The sequence below is a fragment of the Lithobates pipiens genome, unplaced genomic scaffold (genome assembly GCF_037356315.1).
Source record: "Lithobates pipiens isolate NorthernLeopardFrog02 unplaced genomic scaffold, aLitPip1_a1.2 Scaffold_1, whole genome shotgun sequence".
Taxonomy (NCBI): domain Eukaryota; kingdom Metazoa; phylum Chordata; class Amphibia; order Anura; family Ranidae; genus Lithobates; species Lithobates pipiens.
Window position 1 is genome coordinate 216,709,174 of NW_027507685.1, and position 24,064 is coordinate 216,733,237.

General features: G+C 44.3%; 1 protein-coding gene across 1 annotated transcript in view; it reads left to right on the forward strand.

Moving 5' to 3' along the window:
- The window catches only part of LTBP4 (latent transforming growth factor beta binding protein 4), a 343,681-nt gene that overhangs the window by 36,646 nt on the left and 282,971 nt on the right, over positions 1–24,064 (forward strand). Inside the window, exons 2-3 of the mRNA XM_077482606.1 lie at positions 10,604–10,674; positions 10,767–11,154. Of these exons, the coding sequence (XP_077338732.1) occupies positions 10,892–11,154 (263 nt within the window). The 5' untranslated portion in view covers positions 10,604–10,674; positions 10,767–10,891. The remainder of the gene's footprint in view (positions 1–10,603; positions 10,675–10,766; positions 11,155–24,064) is intronic.

Sequence of the window (24,064 nt, forward strand, 5' to 3'; positions counted from 1 at the left end):
AGTTTGTACAGTAAACGTTTATGGGGAACTGTATCGAATGCCTTTGCAAAATACAGATACACCACATCTACAGGCCTTCCTTTATCTAGATGGCCGCTCACCTCCTCATATAAGGTTAATATGTTGGTTTGGCAAGAACGATTCTTTATGAATGCATGCTGATTACTGCTAATAATACTGTTTTTATTACTAAAATCTTGTATATAGTCCCTTTTCATCCCCTCCAAGAGCTTGCAAACTATTGATGTTAGGCTAACTGGTCTGTAGTTCCCAGGGATATATCTGGGCCATTTTTAAAATATTGGTGCTACATTGGCTTTTCTCCAATCAGCTAGTACCATTCCAGTCAGTAGACTGTTCATAAAAATTAGGAACAATGGTGTGGCAATCACTTGACTGAGTTCCTTAACGTCCCTCAGGAGTAAGCCATCTGGTCCCAGTGACTTATTTTAAGTTTTTCAAGTCTATTTCTAATTATATCCTCTGTTAGCCATTAGGGTGCTTCCTGTGACGTGTCATGAGTATAAACATTGCAGCCTTGGTTACTGAATCCCCCTGTTTCCGTGAACACTCAGGAGAAGAATACATTCAAAATCTTTGCCATCTCTCCTTTTTTTGTAACCAGTTTGCCGTCATCATTCTTTGTGGGGCCAATATGTGCCGACCTCCTTTTCTTACTATTTATATACTTAAAGAATTTCCTGTTTTTTTTTTTTTTACTCTCCTCCACTATGTGCCTTTCCTGTTCCATCTTAGCCGCCCTGATTGCACCCTTACATTTCTTATTACATTCTTTGTAAAGTTGGAATGCTGATGATGACCCCTCAGCCTTGTATTGTTTAAAGGCCTTCTCCTTTGCTTTTATATGCATTTTTACGTTGGAGTTAAGTCACCCTGGACTATTATTAGCTCTTTTAAATGTATTTCCCATTGGGATGCACCGGCCAATACCTTTAATTAATATGCTCTTAAAGCACTCCCATTTCTCCACTTTGTTCTTTGTTCCTAGGATTTTATCCCATGTAATATCTTCTAGCAGGGAGCGCAGTTTAGGGAAGTTGACTTTTCTGAAATTCAGTCTTTGTATTACCCCTGTGTTTCATATTTCTGTGATTTATGCTGAAACGAATTGACCGGTGATTGCTGTTTAATAAATTGCCCCGTATTTCCACATCCGTGATCAGGTCTGTATGGTTAGTAATCAGTAGGTCTAGTAACACTTTGTTTCTTGTTGGTGCATTTACTATCTGGCCCATGAAACTGTCCTGCATACATTTAGGAAATTACGAGCCTTAGACAAATGCACGGTTCCTTCCGCCCAGCACCTTTATTCTCCCCTGGTCAGCCTACCTCTGAGCTCCCGCTGCTTCACTGACTGCCTGTCACACACACCCGCCGCCTCTCATGGACAGCCTGTCACCTGCCGGCTGGTTACCATTCCAACAGAGATCCGAGCCTGAGACTGGAAGTGAGGACACCTGGGGGTAGCGTAGCACTGCACACATCACAGCGCCTGCACTACTGCAGCAGGGAGACTGGAGCGTCCAGTCACCCTCTGCTTGACCGGTCTCCGGTCCTGTTGATTTACCGCATGCCCGCCTCTACTGTCAGTCTCAGTGGGGTGTCACTGCCCCCAGTCACCCCCACCCATTGCTTAAATTCCACGCTACCACCGCCTCTGCTCACGGACCTGGGTCTCACACTGCCCCTCTCGGTCTCAGTGGGGAACAGGGGGTTTTACTGTCCACAGCTCCCCACACTCAATCACACACCATGCTGCTACCGTGTGCAGTGTCTGCCCTCCAATGCACTTCCGCGCCTCTCCAAAGAATGCGACAGCACTGCCTCCTGTTGGGGACCTTCTACCCACACTCGCTGTCACAATTTAAGAAAAATGCTGCCCTGCAGGGCTCCACACACTCAGTCACGTCACAGAGTTCTGTTAATGTGAGAACTACAAGTACTGACAACTCTCTTGGCTGTCGGCTTGTAGCTCTCAATGAAGCACCATGGTGCTGTTGAGCTCTCTAGGTTGTTCATTGATGCTTCCTGTCAGTGTGTAACTGCCTGCTCATATGAGGTACAAGCAGACAGCTTACACTGACAGTCTGCAAGAGCACTGCATTGCACCTGCTTCTGCTGAGGGGGAAGGGGAACAAAGGGGGACAGAATAATTATTACAAGAGGTGTAATTCTTTGAGATGTTCTTCTGCAGGCTATGGTTGAGGCCCTTTTAGCCCCTGTACACACGGTCAGAGATTTCGACAACCAAATCCGTCTGATTTTGTCCGTTGGAATTTGTCCGTCGGATCTTGTCCGAAACTGTTGCATACACACGGTCCGACTAAGTTGTCAAAAAATCTGATCTTTTAGAACGTGATGACGTAATTTCGTTACGATGGGACTACATTCAGGCTAGTAGCCAATAGCTTTGATGTAGGAATTTGATCTGAGCATGCGTGGCACTTGGTCCGATCAAAATTCGCTACACATGATCGGAGTATGTCCGACCGGCCCAGTTGGTCGGGAAATATTTCCAACATGTTGGAAAATTGGGTCCGACGGATATTCCGACGGAATCAGTCCGATGCATACCACACACAGTCGGATTATCCGACGACACGGTCCGATAGGACACATTCCGACGGATTCTCCGACTGTGTGTACAAGGGATAAGAGCATTTTTGCACTTAATAACAGTCCCAGTTATCCTGCATGCAGTAGAGGTATAGTATAGGTATGGTATAGTCCTGCCATAAGTGCAAGGTAGATGTGGTTCAGATGCCATAAAGGTTTAGTATAATACGGTATAGGTTGGGTATAGGTGCAGTTTAGGTATAAAATACACGTGATATAGAGCAGTGTTTCTCAACCTTTTACAGTGAAGTACCCCTGCAGGTTTAAAAAAAATTCCTAAGTACCCCTGTCTCGAGAAAGTAATTTCTATTGTTTGGGTGTCATGGTTTCTGTGTGTGTGTGTAATGTCAGTATGTGTTTGTGATGATAGGAAGCACTGATTGGCACTGATGAGTCTGCACTGATGAGGGGGCACTGATGGGAACTGATGAGGCTTCACTTATAGGAGGCACTGATGAGGTGGCACTGATAGGTGGCAATGATGAGGTGCACTGATAGGTGGCAATGATGAGGTGCACTGATAGGGGGCACTGATGAGGCTGCACTGATAGGCACCACTGATGGGCACTGGTGAGGTGGCACTGATGAGGCTGCACTGATAGGAGGTACTGATAGGGAGCACTGATGAGGCTGCACTGATAGGCGGGACTGATGAGCACTGATAGGCAGCACTGATGGACACTTATGAGGTTGCACTGATAGGAGGCACTGATGAGGCTGCACTGATAGTCAGCACTGATGAGGCTGCACTGTGAGGCTTCTGGATTTGCTGTATAAACTTTATGCAACTGAGGCTACATACAGAATACTGCACTGTATTCTGGGTGTGAGACAGGAAGGTAGAAAGCAAAGCCAAGCCGCTCCAGGATGGAGCAATCCCACACTTCAACCTCAAGGTCCAGTCCACAATCTAGATAGGAACAGGAAAAGGTTTGACCGCACTCACAGGTTTGAAGCAAAAGTGAAGACTTTATTGAAGATAAAAATCATCAGACAACATTGTAGACATCATGACATCAATGCAGACCTGGCAGAGATTAATGCGTTTCACCAATTGAAATTCGCTTAGTCATAATCTGACAAACACTTATAAGTATAACCCTTATATAGCATATATTCAGCTGAAATTAACCAATGACTGATTATGCCAATTAACCCTTGTATCTGAGGTTTCTGCAACAAAACTGACAAAAAACACAAATACCACAAATAACTACAACCTACAATGAAACCAGTACACATATAATAAAATAAAGGAAAGAAATTTTAAACAGAGTCCTCCTTTGTATAGAAAAAAATTGTAGAAAAAATTCTCATCCCAACAGATAAGAGAAAAAACACTTTATAGAACACCACTAATGAAACATTCAAAGATTTTTCAAAAAATCCTCAATATTAATTTCCTATATAATGGTACCATAATCAAAAAATGTTATAACAATCACCTATGTTACACTGTGTACCGTATGCACATAATGCTTGTATCTGTCAATACATGTCACTATTGATAAAAAAAAAAAATCACAAATAGTGATGTACACAACCCTAATGACTAGTTTATAAGTATATAGACTGCAACAGGATACCAAAAAAACTAACAAAAACTTATTATATGAAAGGGCACTACCCAGAGGGGGGAACTGATTTTAGAAGCAAAAAAATGTACTTCATAAGAAACCAAAACAGGAACAAAAACAAAAATAAACTGTTTCAAGAAAAGAGCACTGCCCAGAGGGGGAACTGGTTCCGGAACAAAAAGTCAGACTTCATAATATGTGACACCCCACTCATGGTTTAAACCCCTCGGTATCCTACTCTGTAATTTGAAGATCCAAAAGACCTCTCCTTTGCAGAGAAGGCGAAATACATCACCTCCTCTTCGGGGGATTTTCACCTTTTCCATCACCTGTACTTGTACAAGAGTCTATCTGAGGGGCGCTCTGCCATTCATAGATGAGTCAGAGGTTGTGACATTATCAGCCCGCCTCTCTGACTCAGCCAATCCGGGGAAGCTTTGTATATACAGCGCTTTCTATGAATGGCTGAGTACTGCTCAGATATAATCTATTGTGTTCTGGGTATGAGACAGAAAGTATTGGCTAAACCCCTGCTAGCAGTATCAGCAATGGGCGAATAACCCTTTCACCAGTTTCTGGGATACAGCTGTAACCTCTCACTATTGAAAGGGGGCCCCCCTAGTCTCTCCCTGAAAGCCTCCAGTGATCAGCAATGTTAAGCAGAGGGTGACTGCACCAGTCTCCTTGCTGCAGCAGTGCAGGTGCTGCGATGTGTGCAGTGCTACGCTACCCCCGGGGGTTTCCTCACTCCCAGTCTCAGGCTCGGCTGGAATGGTCTCCAGCTGGCAGGTGAATATCCAGACAGAGGTGCTCTCCCTCTGACTTCCTCTGTGCTAAGAGAAAAAGCTTTCCCAGACAGTTTACTAAAAATCCTCTCTCCACTACTCCTACTGCACATTGGGGTTTGTAGTGTAACCAATGGTGGCTGGTGCTCAATCTCCTTGGGGGGCTTCCATGCCAGGCAGCCACCCTCCCCAGCCAGAAACCCCCTCCCCCAGCCAGCCAATCACATAACATAACCCACCCTAGCGATCGCTCGATCAATTGCCGTTCCCCCCTCGGCGCTCGCTCGCTCGATCGCCAAAAGCTCACCAGGCCCCCCACCAGCCCCTGCACGTACCCAATCCAGGTGGTGGCTTCTCCCCCTGCGTGTCCTCCCAAGTCCCGGCGGTCGCTTCTCCTCCTGGCCAATCAGGAGTTAGGACTCGTGGCCAAACGGGTCTTAGGACTCCCGGGAATCGGGACTCATTCATGATTGGAGGAGAAACAGGAAGACATTAGCGAATATTAATTAGCTAATGTCACACAACTGAGACCACCCTTTTTGAAGCCAATTAGGCCTCTGGCTCTAATCGTGCTTCTAAAAAAAATAATGTTATTCAATGTGTCCGGCGTCCTGCATGTAGATTAGGGGCCAGACATATGGATTGTACGGGCCACCACTGAGTGTAACCATTATAATGAAGCCATTATATGGTTGCCTTCACATACTACAACTCCTAGGATTATCAGCACTCTGCATTGAAGTCTATGGGCTTACTTGGCTTTAGCTGTCCCCCTGCTGGCAGTATCTCAGTAGAGGTAGAGCAGGATAAAAGGCAATGGTAGAGATTTTCTAAACCTGGAGGGTGCTGACCGCCTGACCCAAATGTACATTGTTCATAGGGCCTACATCACCCCATCCCGCCTGGCTCGGTTTACTCCGTTACAAGACCCTAGTTGTCCCAGATGCAATGGCTCGCCCGGTACCTTCTTCCACATGCTGTGGACTTGCCCGGTAATACATGATTACTGGTCTCATATTGTTAAATTTATACATGATGAGATGGGATCCCCCTTGACCATGTGCCCCAAACAGTGCTTACTGGGGATATTCCCAGATCCAGACTTTGACAAGCCCCATATCACTTTCCTACAGGAGGTATTATTTCTTGCCAGGTTGTTGGTGGCAAGGAAATGGATGAGAGGGACACCCCCGAGTGTGCAGGAATGGATAGCTACCGTCAATGGTGTCCTTCCTTATAAGAAGGAAATATATGCACATAGGGGCTGCCCTGCTAAGTATGGGAAGATATGGGATATATGGTTACGTAACGCAGCCACTTGTAATGACATAGAGGTCGATCCTTGATCCCCAATATAGTTGTCCTCTGGAGGATCCGGCCGCCTTGGTCTCCCCCCTTACCATATCTCCCCCAAGACTGTCCGTACTGTTGCTCTGTACCCCCTGCGCTGCTCTGTTTCAGTGCTTTGCTTTACCCCCTATCCACTGGACTGTGTTATTTGTTATTACATTGCACCCTCTTCATTAGTTTGGCTCATGCTACCAGCTGTTCCCACTCGGAATGATGATTTATTTTTTGATGTAACTCCGTTTTATTTACGTACTGTATGTATTATGTACTTTGTGCCTGTAGTTTTTTTTTTTTTTTGTTTTCCCTCAACCCAATAAACATCTTGTTTGTAAAAAAAAAAAAACCTGGAGGGTGCAAAATCTGGTGCAGTTCTGCATAGAAACCAATCAGCTTCTAACTTCAGCTTGTTCAATTAGGCGTTGGCAATAAAACCTGGAAGCTGAATGGTTTCTGCGCAGAACAGCACCAAATTTTGTACTCCCCAGTTTTAGTATTATTATTATACAGAATTTATATAGCGCCAACCATTTGCGCAGCGCTTAACAAAATTAAGGCAGACATTACAGTTACATTACAATTTGGTACAAGGGGAATCAGAGGGCCCTGCTTGCTAGAGCTTACAATCTAGGAGGGGGGTCAATTGATACAAAAGTTAATACCTGTGAGGGATGAGCTGATGGAGAAAGTAAAACAGTGTATTAGTTAGAAGCAGGATAAGCTTCTTTAAAGAGAAGGGTTTTCAGGGATCATCTAAAGATGGATAGATTAGGGGACAGTCAGACAGATTGGGGTAGGTAGTTCCAAAGGATGGGAGATGCTCTGGAGAAATCCTGTAGGTGAGCATGGGAGGAGGTGACAAGGGAGCTAGAGAGCAGGAGGTCTTGAGAGAATCGAAGAGAGTGGTTTGGTTGGTATTTTGAGACTAGGTTAGTAATATAACTGGGGGCAGAGTTGTGGATGGCTTTGTAAATTATTGTTAGTACTTTGAATTTTATTCATGGAGGCCAGTGGGGTTGGCAGAGACGGGTGGAGGACACTGAACGGTTGTTAAGGTGGATGAGTCTTGCAGCAGCATTCATTATGGACTGAAGGGGAGGTAGTGTATGTAAAGGTAGTGTATGTAAAGGAGTGAGTTGCAGTAGTCGAGGCGAGAGATGACCAGGGAGTGAATTAGAAGCTTGGTGATGTCATTGGTTAAAAAGGGGTGTATTCTAGAGATGTTGCGGAGGCTAAGGCAGCATGATTTGGACAGGGATTGGATGTGGGCCTGAAAGGACAGTTCAGAGTCTAGGGTTACCCCTAGCACCCTGGCATGTGGGGACGGACTGATAGTTGTGCCATTGATCTTGACAGAGAAGTCAGGGGAAGGGGCACATGGGGGAGGAAATATTATGAGCTCAGTTTTAGATTCAGTTTGAGGAAGTTGTGTGACATCTAGGCTGATATGTCTGTTAGCAAATCAGTGATGTGTGAGGAGACTGATGGGGTGAGCTGAGGAGTAAAGGGATAGATCTGCATATAAATGGTAGTGGAAGCCATGGGAGGCTATCAACTGACCCAGGGAGGATGTGTAGATCGAGAATAGTAGAGGTCCAAGGACAGAACCTTGGGGGACCCCAATGGTAAGAGGTGTTGGAGAGGAGGAAGTAGTGTTGTAAGTGACACTGAAGGTGCGGTAAGATAGGTAGGATTCGAACCAATGGAGAGCACAGTCATGAATATCAAGCAAATTTAGTTTTTTTGAGGAGGAGGGGGTGATCAAATGTATCAAAGGCAGTGGAGAGGTCCAAGAGTAAGAGTATGGAATAATGACCTTTGGTTTTAGCTGTTAGTAAATCGTTTGTGAGTTTTAGGAGAACAATTTCTGTGGAGTGCTGTGGGTGAAATCCAGGCTGAAGGTAATCAAGAAGGTTGTTCTCAATGAGATGGTCACTCAGTCGGTTGTAGACTAAACGTTCAAGGAGTTTGGAGGCAAAAGGGAGTAAGGAGCTGAGTCTTCGTTTTTTAAGATTGGTGGCATCCAGTGAAGCCTTTTTTGGTATGGGAGTGACTAGTGCATGTTGGGGAAGATGCCAGTAGAGAGGAAGAGGTTGAAGATATGAGTTAAAGAGTGTAGGATAGAGTCAGAGGGTGACTGTACTATTTGATAAGGAATGAGGTCCAGTGGGCAGGAGGTTAGGTTGGTGTTGGAAAAAAGTTTATTGACTTCCTCTGTAGTACTTGGGTTAAACAAGAGTTTTGATTGTACAGGAGGACAAAGAGTGTAAAGTGAGGGAGATATCTATAGAGTGGAGGAGATCTCGAGACGAATTGTCTCAATCTTATTTTTGAAGTGATTAGCAATCTTCTGGGCATTGAGTAAGTTAGTAGGTGGAGGTAATGGTGGACGAAGTAGAGCATTTAAGGTAGAAAACAGTTGATGGGGACGGCGTGAGAGGGTGTTAATGAGAGTGATGAAGTAAGTCTGTTTGGCAGCGTGGAGAGAGGAATGGCATTTTTTATATTGGCTTGAATTTTGCTGTGAATTTGTCTTACGCCACAGACGCTCAAGAGCACGGTTCTGTTTTTTGAGGCTTTTGGTAATGTCTGTCTGGCAGGGTTGTAGCGGTCGGGACCTGATTCTGTACATAGTAAAGGGGCCCAAGGTTTCCAGGGTGGATGACAGTGAACTGTTGTAGATAAAAGTGGCCAGGTTGGGGCAGGACAAGGATGAGATTTTGGCATAGAGACAATCTGTAGCAGAAAAAAGAAGAGAAGGGTTAAGATGGCAAAGTTTTCTATGGGTAATTGTTTGGTAGTTGGAAGGCAAAGAGGAGGAAGACAAGGAGAGAGTGAACCTAATAAGGTGGTGATCAGAGAGAAGAAAAGGAATGTTGGAGGTGTTGTGTGGAGTGCATAGGTAGGAGAATATGAGGTCAAGGCAGTTGCCAACAGAGTGAGTAGAAGCGTTTGCCCATTCTTTAAGGTCAAAAGAGAAGGTAGGGTTCAGAAATTTAGAAGTAGCAGGGGTGTTAAGATTAACAGGGATGTTGAAGTCACCAAGAATGATTGTTGGGATTTCAGAAGAAAGTAAGGTAGCCAGGCATGGAAGTCAAGGAAGCTTGATACTGGTCCAGGAGGCCTATAGATCACAGAAATTCTCAACGAAACTGCAGAAAATAGACAAATACAGAGAGCTTCAAATGAGGAGAGGGACAGAGAGGGGGGTGGATGAAGAAACTGAAAAGTGCTTTGAGGGGATAGGAGGATTCTAACACCACCTCCTTTTCGTCCACGAGGCCTGGGAGAGTGAGTCCACAGGAGGCCACCATGGGACAGGGCAGCACAAGAAGGAAAGTCAGATTCTTGAAGCCATGTCTCCGTAATTGCAAGTAGGTTGAATGATTTTGTGATAAATAGGTCATGGACAATGGTAAGTTTGTTGCAAACCGAGCGGGCATTCCAAAGAGCACAGGAAAAGGGAAGGCTGGTTCTAGGCAAAAGAGGAATAGAAGTTAGATTGTGTAGATTGCGCCTTCTAGCAGAGGACAGCGGTGCTAGGTATGTTGGCCAAAGGTAAATTATGGCAGTCAAGGATTTGGAGAAATATCTCCAGACATTAAGAGAAGCAGAAGGGTGAGAGAGGTGATATCGGAGTGTGACTTATGTGGGGGGACACTTCTCAGTGTCCTGGAGGTTCTATTGGTATGTGGGTTCAAAATTAACAGGAGCTGATGAATGCAGTAATACGGTGAAGACAGGAGTGAGGGTGATATATATAAGCTGTAGGGTGGATAAGAGGGGTGAAGGAGAGAAAGATTGCATAGGAGGAACACATAGCTGACAGAACGAACTTCTCACACCAAAGACAGACTACAAGATACAGCAAGAGAGCAGGGGACCATGGCTATAAAGATAAAACCAACTCATAATTTAGGTATGGACAATAAGAAAACAAAAACAAACAGGTAAATAATTTGAAAGCAGCATAGATTACCAATTAAGAATGTTTAAAACAATGAAGCAGTTGTAGGTAAAGGTGGAATTTGAAAGCAGCATAGATTACCATTTAAGCATGTTTAAAACAATGTACCAGTTGCAGTTAACGGTAAATGACTCCCCAATGTCTCCTTCTCCATATTACTATAGCCTAGCACCTGGCTGCACATGTAAAAGCTTATATAGCATTTAAATCCTGGTTTTACAGGCACTTTAGGCTTTTATTATGCTTTTCAATATTTTCTTATATTTATTTATTCATTATTTATTTTTAAGTACCAACCGCTGTGGTGACAAGTGCTGCCCAGGTTGGACTGTAGCCCTAAAGACTGGGACGTGTACACGAGGTAAGATGTTTTTGAATCAATAAATATTGTCTCAGTGAGATCCTAAAAGTGTTGATTTGATACGATTTTCCCTTGTTTTCCCCATATTACAGCCGTTTGCACCCCAAAATGTAAAAATAGAGGTGTATGTAAGAAACCACAGAAATGCGTCTGTAAGATTGGCTTTGAGGGATCTTATTGTGAGAGGCGGAATTATGCATTATCTACAAGATCATCAATGGTGGAAAAAGTCACCAGCTTTACCCCAACATCTATGAAAATAATGACTGAATCCCAGGATGTAAAGGACAGTTCAGGAGATCCGAGTTCTGCAGAACCTCCTATATTTCAATCACAATTTCAGTTTTTCACAACAATATTGCCGACTACAACTACCGAGCTGGCCTTGCCCACAGTGGCCTCAGACCTGAAGTCAAGTGATAGCCAGATATTCAAAGGCTCGCCTAAAAATGGCACATTGCTAAGCTGGCAGCCACTCACGTAAGTCATGTCTATCATTCAGTCATTGTACATGATGTTTTAGAAGGTGTCCATGCTGTGTGGTCAATTGCCAGGAGATAGGCAGTTTATACTCTGTGTGATCCTGACAAAGGATGCAACCAGTTCAAGCATCACTTGTAATCATCTTGTGCTGTATGAAATTCTGTACAAATGATCTTTGTTAAAAATGTTGCTAGCACGAGAAAGCAATATGATGATTCATGCCATGAATATGCACGGAAAGTGGTTTAGTGGTTAGCACAGTTTAGTGGCTTGCTGGTTTTCAATTCCAACAGAAACGGTATCTTAATGTGGTCTGCGGGGCTGACATACTAATGCCGCGTACACACGTAGCAGACTATCCGGCAGACTTAGTCTGGCGGACTTTCCGCCGGACTTTCCGAACGAGCTACTTGCCCCCACACGGCACTTTTTCAGCGGATTACGGCGTACTAAGTCCGCTGGACTATCCGCCGTACTTTTGAAATGAACGGACTCGCCCACACACGTGGAGGAAAGTCCGCTCATTTTGAGCGCGTCTCCAGGTAGCCGGGGCCAGTGAAGGAGGCGTCGCTGGCCCCGTCACTTGGTATGGACTTAGAATATGCCAAATATAAAAATGAAGCAGTCATCTCAGCATTAACAGTGATAATATAATAATGAAAGTACAATATTAAGTGCAATCGGGAAAATAAAAGAAATTAAAGTCCTTTGAAGGATCAATCAGTATCAGTGACAGCTCTTCCATAGAGAACGCCTCCTCCCCCCACCCAGCAGTCACAAAAAAAAATGTTCAATTTTTTCAAAATTGTTCAAAATTGCTCAAGTTAAGTGGTTACTTCTGGTTGCCCTGTGGAACAATGAAACTGAAAGTGAAATCGGCAGCTCTGTGGAATACACAGCCCTAGCGCAGCTGCCTGTAAGGTAAGTGAGGCTCAGGGCTGCATTTGATGGGGCACATTGAGGCTGCATTTAATGAGGCACAGTGAAGCTGCATTTGATGGGGCAGTGAGGCTGCATATGATGGGGCACAGTAAGGCTGCATTTGATGGACACAGTAAGGCCACATATGATGGGGCACAGCGAGGCTGCATTTGATGGAGCACAATAAGGCTGCATATGATGGGGCACAGTGAGGCTGCATTTGATGGGGCACAGTGAGGCTGCATATGATGGGCACAGTGGCTGCATTTGATGGGGCACAGTGGCAGCATTTGATAACACAGTGGGAGCATTTGATATGGCACAGTGGCTGCATTTAATGGGCACAATGTCTGCGTTTGATGGCACAGTGGCGGCAATTGATGGCACAGTGGCTGCGTTTGATGGCACAGTGATGGAAATTGATGGGCACAGTGGCTGCGTTTGATGGGCACAGTGGCTGCGTTTGATGGGTACAGTGGCTGAGATTGATGGGCACAGTGGCTGCAATTGATGGTACAGTGAGGCTGCAATTGATGGCATTTTTTTCAGAATTTTTCAGTTTGTTTGTGCCCCCCCCCCCCCAAAAAAAATTTTTTTTGAGCACCAGCCACCACTGATCAGCATACAATAAAAAATCCACATAAAATCAATATAGTAAAAATAATGTGCTCCGTAACCCTTAGCAACCAGAACTGTGTTTTCCATCTGGATACCATCCCCAACACCTCGTGCATGAATGCTCCCTGTTGGTAATGAACTCACTCTAAGGAGGGATGCATACCTCCCAACATGTTCTCAAGACGTTGGATGGTATGCATCCCTTCTTAGAGCCAGTCAAGTAATCTAATCTGGTGATAGAAGCCAGGTCCGAGTCTCAGGTTGTAGGCTTCAGTGTTTGTAATGCCGCACACACACGATCAGACTATCCGGCGGACTTAGTCTGGCGAACAAACCCCCGTAAAGTCCACCGGACTGTCCGAACGAGCGGACCTGCCCACACACGGGACTTTCCGCCGTACTTTTGAAATGAACAGACTTGCCCACACACACGGAGGAAAGTCCATTCATTCAAGTCCGGGACTAGCGAAGGAAGCGACGCTGGCCCCGTCACCTGGTATGGACTTAAAGGGGAATCCCTACGCCGAAAAAAGAGCATGGGGGTCCCCCCAGGTCCATATCAGACCCTTATCTGAGCACGCTACCCAGCAGGTCAGGAAAGGGGGTGGGAACGAGCGAGCACATGGGGGGTGCTTTGGGGAAGGGGGGGCCCTTGTCCCCATGTTGATGAGGACAAGGGCCTCTTCCCGACAACCCTGGGCGTTGGTCGTCGGGATCAGTGGACGGGGGGCTTATCGGAAACCGGGAGCCCCCTTTAATAAGGGGGCCCCCGAAAACCGCCCCCCCACCCTATGTGAATGAGTATGGGGTACAATGTACCCCTACCCATTCACCTGTGAAAAAAATGTAAATAAAACACAACACACAAGGGTTAAAAATAGTTTATTGCACAGCTCCGGGGGTCTTCTTCCGTCTTGGGGGGTCTTCTCGCCGGACTCCTCCGCTATCTTCTGCTCTTTTGCTAGTGGAGGAGCCCGGCTTTCTTCTTTGCCGCCGTCCGGGGGTCTTCTTCCGACTTTGGGGGTCTTGTCCACCTCTTCGGGGGTCTTCTTGCCAGGCCTCCGTGCCTTCTTCTAGCTCTTGTACAAGCGGTGGCCCGGTCTTCTATCGCTACTGTTGCCGCTGTCTTTGCCGCGTGCGGCGACTTATATAGAGACATCGCCGGGTGATGTCCCCGCCCACCATGTCACAGTCCCGGATGGCAGCGAAGCAGAAAGCTGGGCTCCTTCGCTAGTAAAAGAGCTAGCAAAAGAGCAGAAGATAGCGAAGGAGTCTGGTGAGAAGACCCCCCCCCCCCCGCTCGCTCGTCCCCACCCCCTTTCCTGACCAGCCGGGTAGCGTGCTTGGATAAGGGTCTGATATGGACCTGGGGGGACCCCCACGCCCTTTTTTCGGCATAGGGCTTCCCTTTTAAGTCCATACCAGGTGACGGGGTCAGCGACGCTTCTTTCGCTAGTCCCGGCTACCTGGAGCCACGCTCAAAATGAACGGACTTTTCTCCGTGTGCGGGAAAGTCCGTTCATTTCGAAAGTACGGCGGAGTAGCACACACACGGCCGTATTGGACAAATTTTGGTGCAAAACTACTTTCTAAGTCCGCCAGACTTTTGGGTAAAAAAAGTCCGCCGGAGCCCACACACGAGAGAATACCAAATCAATATCTGGTGTGACCACCATTTTCCTTCAAAACAGCATCAATTCTTTTAGGTGTACTTGCACACAGATTTTGAAGGAACGCAGCACGTAGGTTGTTGAAAACATCTTGGAGAACTAACCACAGATCTTCTGTGGATGTAGGCTGCCTCAAATCCTTCTGTCTCTTCATGTGATCCCAGACGGACTCCATGATGTTGAGATCAGGGTTCTGTTTGGGCCAAATCATTACTTTCAGGACTTCTTGTTCTTCTTTACACTGAAGTTAATTCTTAATGACATTGGCTGGTATGTTTGAGGTCATTGTCCTGCTACAGAATACATTTGGGGCCGATCACAGGGCTCCCTGATGGTATGGCTTTATGGATAAGTATCTGCCTGTATTTCTCAGCATTAAGAACAGCATTAATCCTGACTAAATCTCCAACTCCATTTGCAGAAATGCAGCCCCAGACTTGCAAGGAACCTCCATCATGCTTCACTGTTGCCTACATACACTCAGTATTGTACTCCTCTCCAGCCCCAACAAACTGCCTCCTGCTACAGCCAAATATTTCACATTTTGACTCATCTATCCAGAGCACCTGCTGCCATTTTCTGCACCCCAGTTCCTATATTTCTGTGCATAGGATGTGGAAACAAGGCTAAATTGCCCAACTATGCACATAAAACCATAGGAACTGGGGCAAGTGCTCATTTATACCATAAATTAGGAAGGGGCTTTAGTGTATGTAAGAGCATAAAGAAAAATTGAACTACCCTTTGCAATACATGTACAGTTCCCTATGATTTTTCCTTTTTAATAACCCTGTTAAGTACCGAAGAGTATCTGTTGATTTGACAGAAATATACTCAGCTCTTAATTTCTTGTTGTATGCTGTCAACACACATAATTTTTGTAGACTGAATGGTGTCAACCTTGCCCAGTCATTTTTTGTTAACTACTGAATCCTTCCCACTCTCCTCATCTCCACAACACAAGGTCTAATTGTTCTGTGGTCCAAGATGAGAACTAGGAAGGCTAATTAGGCTTCCTGAGATAATACAATAAGTGTGCACAGATTTTTTTTGCACTTATTAAATAGATATAAAAAAATAATGGTATATTTAACAGACCAAATGGAAGTGAATGAGAGAAGTTTATCTTCAGGGTTTGCATATACAGTTCAATTGGTTAACTATCCTACTGTTGCTTTCCAAATTATGCAAAAATTGTCTAACCAAGACTGTAAGACCCCTCTTCCCCCCATAATGGCGAGCAGAGCTGCAGATGTACAGTGCTGTGAAAAAGTATTTGCCCCCTTCCTGATTTTTTGATTTTTTTTTGCATATTTGTCACACTTAAATGATTCAGATCATCAAACAAATTCTAATGTTACACAAAGGCAACCAAAGTAAATACAAAATGCACCTTTTAAACAACGATTTCATTTAGTAAGTAAAAAAGCTGTCCAAACCTGCCTGGCCTTATTTGAAAAAGTATATGCCTTTGAATAAATTGTGATTAAGCACATTTTTTTGGAAGGCCGAGTTAAATTTCACTTGCCACATCCAGGCCTGATTACTGCCAGACTGGTTGAATCAATAAATCACTTAAAGAGGAAGTAAAGGCACTGTAAAAAAAAAAAAAATGCAACCTGCAAGGCAAAGGCATAATGAGCTATTATGCATACCATACTAGCTCATTATGAATAACTCACCTGAGAACGAAGCCCCTGAAGCGGTCCTCCTTCTTCATCTTCACCGCTGTCATGTATCCCGGAGTGACTTTTGGGTCTCACTGCTCCGGCGCTGTGATTCGTCGGAGCCACGATGACGTCACTCCCGCGCATGCGCATGGGAGCCGACACGAGCTTCATATCACAGTGATCTCACCGTAACTCTGTGCGCATGCCCCGTAGACAGCGGTGCCTGTCTTTTTGTAAATATCTCCTGAACCGCATAGGTTTAAGAGGTATTTCTTGGACCTACAGGTAAGCCTTAATCTAGGCTTACCTGTAGGTCAAAGTGGTTTGTAAGCCCTTGTACACACGGTCGGACATTCCGATGGACAATGTCCGATAGGACTGTGTTGTCGGAGTGTGTGGGCTCCATCGGACTGTTTCCGTCGGAGTATCCGACGGACCAAGTTTTCCAGCTGGGCTATAAAATTTTCCGACAACATGATCCGATCGGACTTTGTCCGATCATGTGTAGAGAATTCCAATCGGACAAAGTGCCACGCATGCTCAGATCAAATTCCTAGACCAAAGCTATTGGCTACTAGCCTGAACGTAGTCCCGTCCTAACGAAATAACGTCATCACGTTAAGTACGATCGGATTTTCTGACAACTTTGTCCGACTGTGTGTATGCAACAGTTTCGGACAAAATCCGTCAGACAAAATCCGACGGATTTGGTTGTCGGAATGTCCAACCGTGTGTACAAGGGCTAAGGGTTTACAACCACTTTAAATAGAAGTTGTCTGACAAAGTGAAGCATGCTAAAAGATCTCAAAAACCAACACCTCATGCTGTGATTTAAAGGGGTTCAAGAGCAGATGAGAAACAAAGTAATTGACATGTATCAGTCTGGAAAAGGTTACAAAGCCATTCCTAAGGATTTGGATACTCCAGTGGACCATGGTTAGAGCCATTATCATCAAATGGAGAAAACTTGGAGGTGTGCGTTCCATTACATCTTGCATAAAACTAACACAAGATTTAATAAGAAGAACATCATACCAACAAACACATGAGGGTAGTAGTGTGATGGTCTGGGGCAGCTTCAGGACCTGGATGACTTGCCATCATTTTTTTTTTTTTAACAGATAAACTTTATTAGGACAATTACTGCATTACACTTGTAACAACTAGTAGGATAGGTAGCATGTTATAATCTCACATATACAGACATTTGCCGTAAATAAGATGACATTTACCAGTAGTTGCTTTAACTCATATCATCTAACACACCTTTAATATTCCACCAAGGACTATAACGCAAGCCTTTTTTCCATGTCACAAACAAAAGCAGTATTGCCTGGCTCAATCTCAATCAAAAGGGGGGCGGGGGGGGGGGGGGGATTTGCCATAATTGATGGAACCATGAATTCTGCACTCTACCAGAAAATCCTGAAGGAGAATGTCCGGCCATCAGTTCCTGACCTCCAGCTCAAGCGCCCTTGGGTTATGCAGCAGGACAATGATCAGAAAAACACCAGAAAATCCACCTCTGAATATCTAAAAAAAAAAAAAAAACAAATTTAAATAGTCTGCAAGCTCTTGAGGGGATGATAAGGGACTATATACAAGAGTTAAGTAATAAAATTGGTATTATTAGCAGTAATCAGCATGGATTCATGAAGAATCGTTCTTGCCAAACCAATCTATTAACCTTCTATGAGGAGGTGAGCTGCCATCTAGATAAAGGAAGGCCTGTACATGTGGTGTGTCTGGATTTTGCAAAGGCATTTCACACAGTTCCCCATAAACATTTCATTTTGATAAAGGGTGCAACATGGTCAACTGAAATGGAAAGTTACATTAACCCACATCCCGTCATTAACATGAAAACAAAAGGGTTCCTCTGGGTGGGACTTTAAAAGGACAGTGAACAACTAGATGATCACAAAGGGATAAAAAAATATATAATTTTTAATAGCTCAAGGTTAAAAAAGATACAATACATAAAAATTAACTGCGGTGTGGTAGTACGGAATCTCCAATCCTGGGACCGGGTTTTGGGAACAGCCAGAAGTCTGGCTGGATGATTGCACAGGTGGGTCCTGGGTTTAAAACAGAGCCAAGACCATGGTTCTGGGCTCCACCCTCCCGAGGAGTCCAGGTGAGTAAGGGAGAAGAAGGCCTCTTTCACACGGGGCGGATCAGTAATGATCCGCCCCGTGAAGATCCGCTCGCTCAGCGGGGATCGCTCCGTTGTCCCCGCTGAGCTGGCTGCGGACAGGGCGGTCTCCGCACACTGTGCAGGGACCGCCCTGTCAGATCTCCGCTCTCCTCTATGGGGATCGGACGAGCACGGACCGTCTGTCCGTGTTCGTCCGATCCGCTCTGCAGACGGATAGAAAAATAGGATTTTCCTCCGTCTGCAGAATTGGACAATGGCAGAGGCGGACGAAATCGGGTGTCTGCGGATGTGCATCCGCAGACACCCGCTATCCCATAGGGATGAATGTATGTCCGTATTTCATCCGCAAACGGATGGATGAAATACGGACATACCATCCGCATGTGTGAAAGGGGCCGAAGTGTGCATGTCTGCACAGGTCGGTCTGTCAGAGCAGACAGAGGGTCCAAGCTTGTGGGCTGAAAAAGAAGCTAGTAAAGAGTGCTGAGGTACTGGGTGTACAGGAACTCTGTTAAAGAGCCAAGAGGGCTGCAGCAGAAGTCTGAGCAGCATTGCTGCTAAAGAGAGCCAGGTGGCTTGGTATTTTTGGTTCTACGTACATTATTGCTGTGGAAAGCTGAAACCCCTGTGTGGGCAACTATTTTGTTATTAGACTTTTCTTTCTTTAATAAAAGTGGGCCTACGAGCCCTTAAAACGCCATATCTGGCGTGGACTCAGCTCACTGGTAAGCTCTACCTTTAAGCTAAAATAACCCCCAAATGTTACAGCGGATACAGATACAAATATATGCAATTAAATGGCAAATTTTGACAACCACCAATTAGATCGGTTGAGAAATTAGTGTAAACAACAGAGATGCCCAGAGATACCCTAATTTCTCAACAGATCTAATTGGTGGTTGTCAACATTTGCCATTTAATTGCATATACTTGTATCTGTATGTTTTGTTTCGATTTACAGGCGTTTCGGCAGCGCTGCCCATTCATTTCAATAGGCAGGGGCAGCGGAGGAGAGGTGTATACACCGCACACGCCCCAAAGATGCTACATGCAGGACTTTGTTTCCCATCCTGCAAGCGCAACCGCCCCAGTGTGAAAGCACTCGGGCGTTCACACTGGGATGGCTTGAGAGGCGCATTTCAGGCACTTTACATGCGATATTTTTAGCTCTAAAATGCTTGAAAAGCACCCCAGTGTGAAAAGGGTCTTGCTGTACAAAGTAAGGTCTGTCGGCATGGACCATAGGGTGAGTACATGAATTGAAAACTGGCTACAAGGGCAGATTCAGAGGGTGGTGATAAATGGGGATTACTCGGCATAGTCTGGTGTGGGAAGTGGGGTCCCCCAGGGTTCTGTCCTGGGACCAATCCTATTTCATTTATTCATAAACTATCTGGAGGATGGGGTAAACAGTTCAATCTCTGTATTTGCAGACAATACAAAGCTAAGCAGGGCAATAACTTCTGCACAGGATGTGGAAACCTTGAAGAAGATCTAAACCAGGGATATGCAATTAGCAGACCTCCAGCTGTTGCTAAACTACAAGTCCCATCATGCCTCTGCCTCCAGCTGTCATGCTTGTGGCTCTAAGAGTCTTGCTATGCCTCATGGGAATTGTAGTTCTGCAACAACTGGAGGTCCGCTAATTGCATATCCCTAATCTAAACAAATTAATAGGGTGGGCAACTACATGGCAAATGAGGATTAATGTAGAAAAATGTAAAATAATGCATTTGAGTGCCAAAAATATGAATGCAATTTATTCGCTAGGGGAGAACCTCTGGGGGAATCTAGGATGGAAAAGGACCTGGGGGTCCTAGTAGATGATAGGCTCAGCAATGACATGCAATACCAAGCTGCTGCAAGCAAAGCAAACATAATATTGGCATGCATTAAAAAGTGGATCAACTCCAAGGATAAAGTGATAAATCTCCCAATCTACAATACTCTGGTCCGGCCACACCTGGAGTATGCTGTCCAGTTCTAGGCACTAGTCCTTAGGAAGGATGTGCTGAAACTGGAAAGGGTCCAGAGAAGGGCAACAAAGCTTAAAAAGGGACTGGAGGATCTCAGCTATGGGGAAAGACTGCAAGCATTGAACTTATTGGCTTTGGAGAAGAGATGCTTGAGAGGGGATATGATTTTGATGTACAAATACCATACTGGTGACCCCACAATAGGCATAAAACTCTTCCACGCAAGAGAGTTTAAAAGACACGCTGCCATTCGCTAAAATTAGAAGAGAAGCGGTTTAACCTTAAACTGCATAGAGGGTTCTTTACTGTCAGAGCGGTAAGGATGTGGAATTATCTTCCACAAGCAGTGGTTGCAGCAGAGAACATCGCAATTTAAAAAAAATAGTTGGGCACCTTGACAACCATAACATTCAGGAGTATAAAATGTATTTTTAAAATAAAAGCACACACACAGGTTGATCTTGATGGACTTTTTTCAACCTCACTAACTATGTAACTATGAAGGTTTTGAAGTGGCCTAGACAAAATCTGGACTTAAATCCAACTTAGATGCTGTGGCTTGACCTTAAACAGGTTCATGCTCAGAAAAAAAAAATCTGCAAAGAGTGGACCAAAATTCCTCCACAGCGTTGTGAAAGTCTCATTGCCAGTTCTCGCAAACACTTGATTGCAGTTGTTACTGCCAAGGGTGGCACAACCAGTTATTCGTTTTAGGGAGTAATCACTTTTTCACATAGAGCCAGGCAGGTTCAGACAGCTTTTTGCCCATAATGAATGAAATCATCATTTAAAAACTGCATTTTGTATTTATTCGGGTTATCTTTGTGAAATGTTAAAATTTGTTTGATAATCTAAATCATTTAGGTGCGACAAATGTGCCAAAAAATCAGGAAGGGGGCAAATACATTTTCATGGCACTGTATATATATATATATATATATATATATATATATATATATGGATATTTCCATGCTGGAAACCAGGGAACCAGGGATCTACAGAAAGATGGTGGATAATTCAAACTGCAACCGTCATCCAAAATTATATTTCTACAAGGAGTGATCCTTTAAAGTGGAGGGCCACACTGAAAAAAAAAAATACATTAAAAATTAAAAAAAAATCAGAAATAAAAAAAAAAAAAAATTTTTTTTTAACTTACCAGAAATGCCTGTTGCTAGGCACATCATCCTAATCTGCCTCTTCCTCCTCCGCGGAGATCTTCTGGTCTTCTCTCCTCCGTGCGGCGTCTTCTGGGTAATGGGTCGTGCTGTGTTCTGGGAACTGTGTGTCCAAGAACACAGCGCGCCCCATTCACAAAGCGCTGTGCGAATCGCGCATGCGCAGTAGGAAACGGGCAGTGAAGCCGCAAGGTTGCACTGCCTGTTTCCCTTAGATAGAATGGCGGTGCCGGGACCCAAGAGCCGAGGGACGGGTCGGCCTCGGGCGGCCGACATCGCGGGCGCCCTGGACAGGTAAGTGCTTATTAAGTCAGCAGCTACAGTGTTTGTAGCTGCTGACTTTTAATTTTTTCTTTTTTTTTAAACCGGCCCTCCTCTTTAAGTGTCTGCTGATGAAATTGACGTTAAAGAATGTCTTTCGAGGACTGTGTTAGGGACATAGACTATAGGTTTCTTTTCGGCAGGGACTGATGTGAATGTTTTAATGTACTCTGTAAAGCACAACATGATGAGATTCTATGAATACGGGAAGGCACCATACATCACCGTTGATGTTAGAGATGTGCTGAGACCTCTTCAAGGACAGGCACATTTTTACGGGCTAATCTGAGCAGCCTTCAGAGCCGTCAACCCCATCTCAAGGCAGTGGTGCCTCTGATGCATGAAAAAATTATTCTTGGGAGGCCTATGAGATTTTCCTATTTCTGGCTGCCCTAAGGGTAAAAAAAAAGTCCCTGAGCATATCGAGCATCTGCTTCAGTGCTCTCTAACACGGTTCCTATCTGTCACACACAGGCACATTGATGATACCAATGAGTGTGAAGTGGAGAATAACTGGATCCCTATCAGGATTGTTTGTAAATGTGTTCATGAGATAAGAACTATTAGCTCCTGTGAGGTCATTTTCCAGCCTTGACCACTCATCCAGAACACTTATTAGCTTTGCCATATACTGGTAACCCTAAATCATGTCTGTGTCTGATTTTCAAAACACTTCTCCGTTTTAATGAGTGACCACCATCCAAAATAATTTCACTTCAATATAAAAAGGTTATCAGCAGAATGGAGGTAAAATCAATGATATACTGGCAGCTATTCAGGTCCAGCATAAAACATGACTTCATTGAGTCTGCTACATTGACTTACCATACAAGTTATGCTTTACATCCTTCCACCAATGCACAAAACGTAACCGCTCTAAAGGAGTGTTCCGTCCGTTTTTGTTTTAAAGTCAGCAGCTACAAACACTGTAGCTGCTGACTTTTAATAAGGACACTTACCTGTCCCAGGGTCCAGCGATGTCGGCCCTTCCAAGGCCGATCCTGCCGGTGCCGCCATCCTAACTAAGGGAAACAGGCAGCGGCTTCATTGCCCATCTCCTTCTGCGCATTCGCGAGCCGCGCAACGCTTTGTGAATGGCCCCGTTGTTTCCTGGGACACACATATGTCCCAGAAGACAACAGGGCCGCTCGCCAAGGAGGAGGAATTGAAGAAACAACGCCGCGGAATAGGAAGAGGCAGATTAAGAAGACTGCCTAGCAACAGGAGTTTCTGGTGAGTAAAAAATAATATTTTTTTCAAATGTTTTTTTTTTTTATATTTTTTTAAGAAGGTTAATGTAATTTTGTTTTTTTTAGGGTGGCCCTCCAATTTAAGACCGGGCATCTTTTTTTAGATGTGGTGTTTACAAGTTAAAAACTGTTTTTTTTTTGCTCGAAAATTACTTAGAACCTCCAAACATTATACATTTTTTTTCTAACACCCTAGAGAATAAAATGGCAGCCGTTGCAATACTTTCTGTCACACCGAATTTGCGCAGCGGTCTTACATGCGCACTTTTTTTTTTTTAAATAAGACAACAGTAAAGTTAGCCCAATTTTTTTTTTATATTGTGAAAGATAATGTTACGCCGAGTAAATTGATACCCAGTATGTCACGCTTCAAAACTGCGCCCGCTCGTGGAATGGCGACGAACGTTTACCCTTAAAAATCTCCATAGGCGACGTTTAAAAAAATTCGAATTCTATTCTTGCATGTTTTACGCTACAGAAGAGGTCTAGGGCTAGAATTATTGCTCTCGCTCATGGTGATACCTCACATATATCACCAAAGACATGCAGGTAGGTTAATTGGCTTCTGTCCAAAATTGGCCCTAGTATATGAATGGGCAATGTGAGTGTGCAATGTACAGGGAAAGGGACAATTGTAGACACTCACTCAGGATGAACTGGTGTTTTTATTCAACCTTACAAACTATGAAACTATGTGTGGTTTGAACACCGTTTTCATATGCGGACGATACTGAGGTATGCATTCGCTTCTGCATGCGAAAAGAAAAAAGAAACTGCGCTAAGATGCAAATGTATACCTAAGATTAATAAAATCTGATATAAAATAAAAGCAGCAATTCTCCCGTATAACACCAAAACAGTAAAAAAGATATAAGAAAAATATAGAATTGCGCTAAATCGAAATTATTAACAAATGTGAACCATAAATTAGTGTGTATAAATATAACCCCCAGTGAAAACCGGTCACATATCTATGTGTGTAATAATTTCAATAGATGAAAATTAAACTGAATGTGATTAAACAACCATATATGATAATGGCTATCTTAAAATACATCAATAAATAAAAATAAAATGAATAACACAATTGTAATTGCATAAAAAATAGTAAAAAAGTCCCACTGCATCAAAGTAAGTCTCTGTGT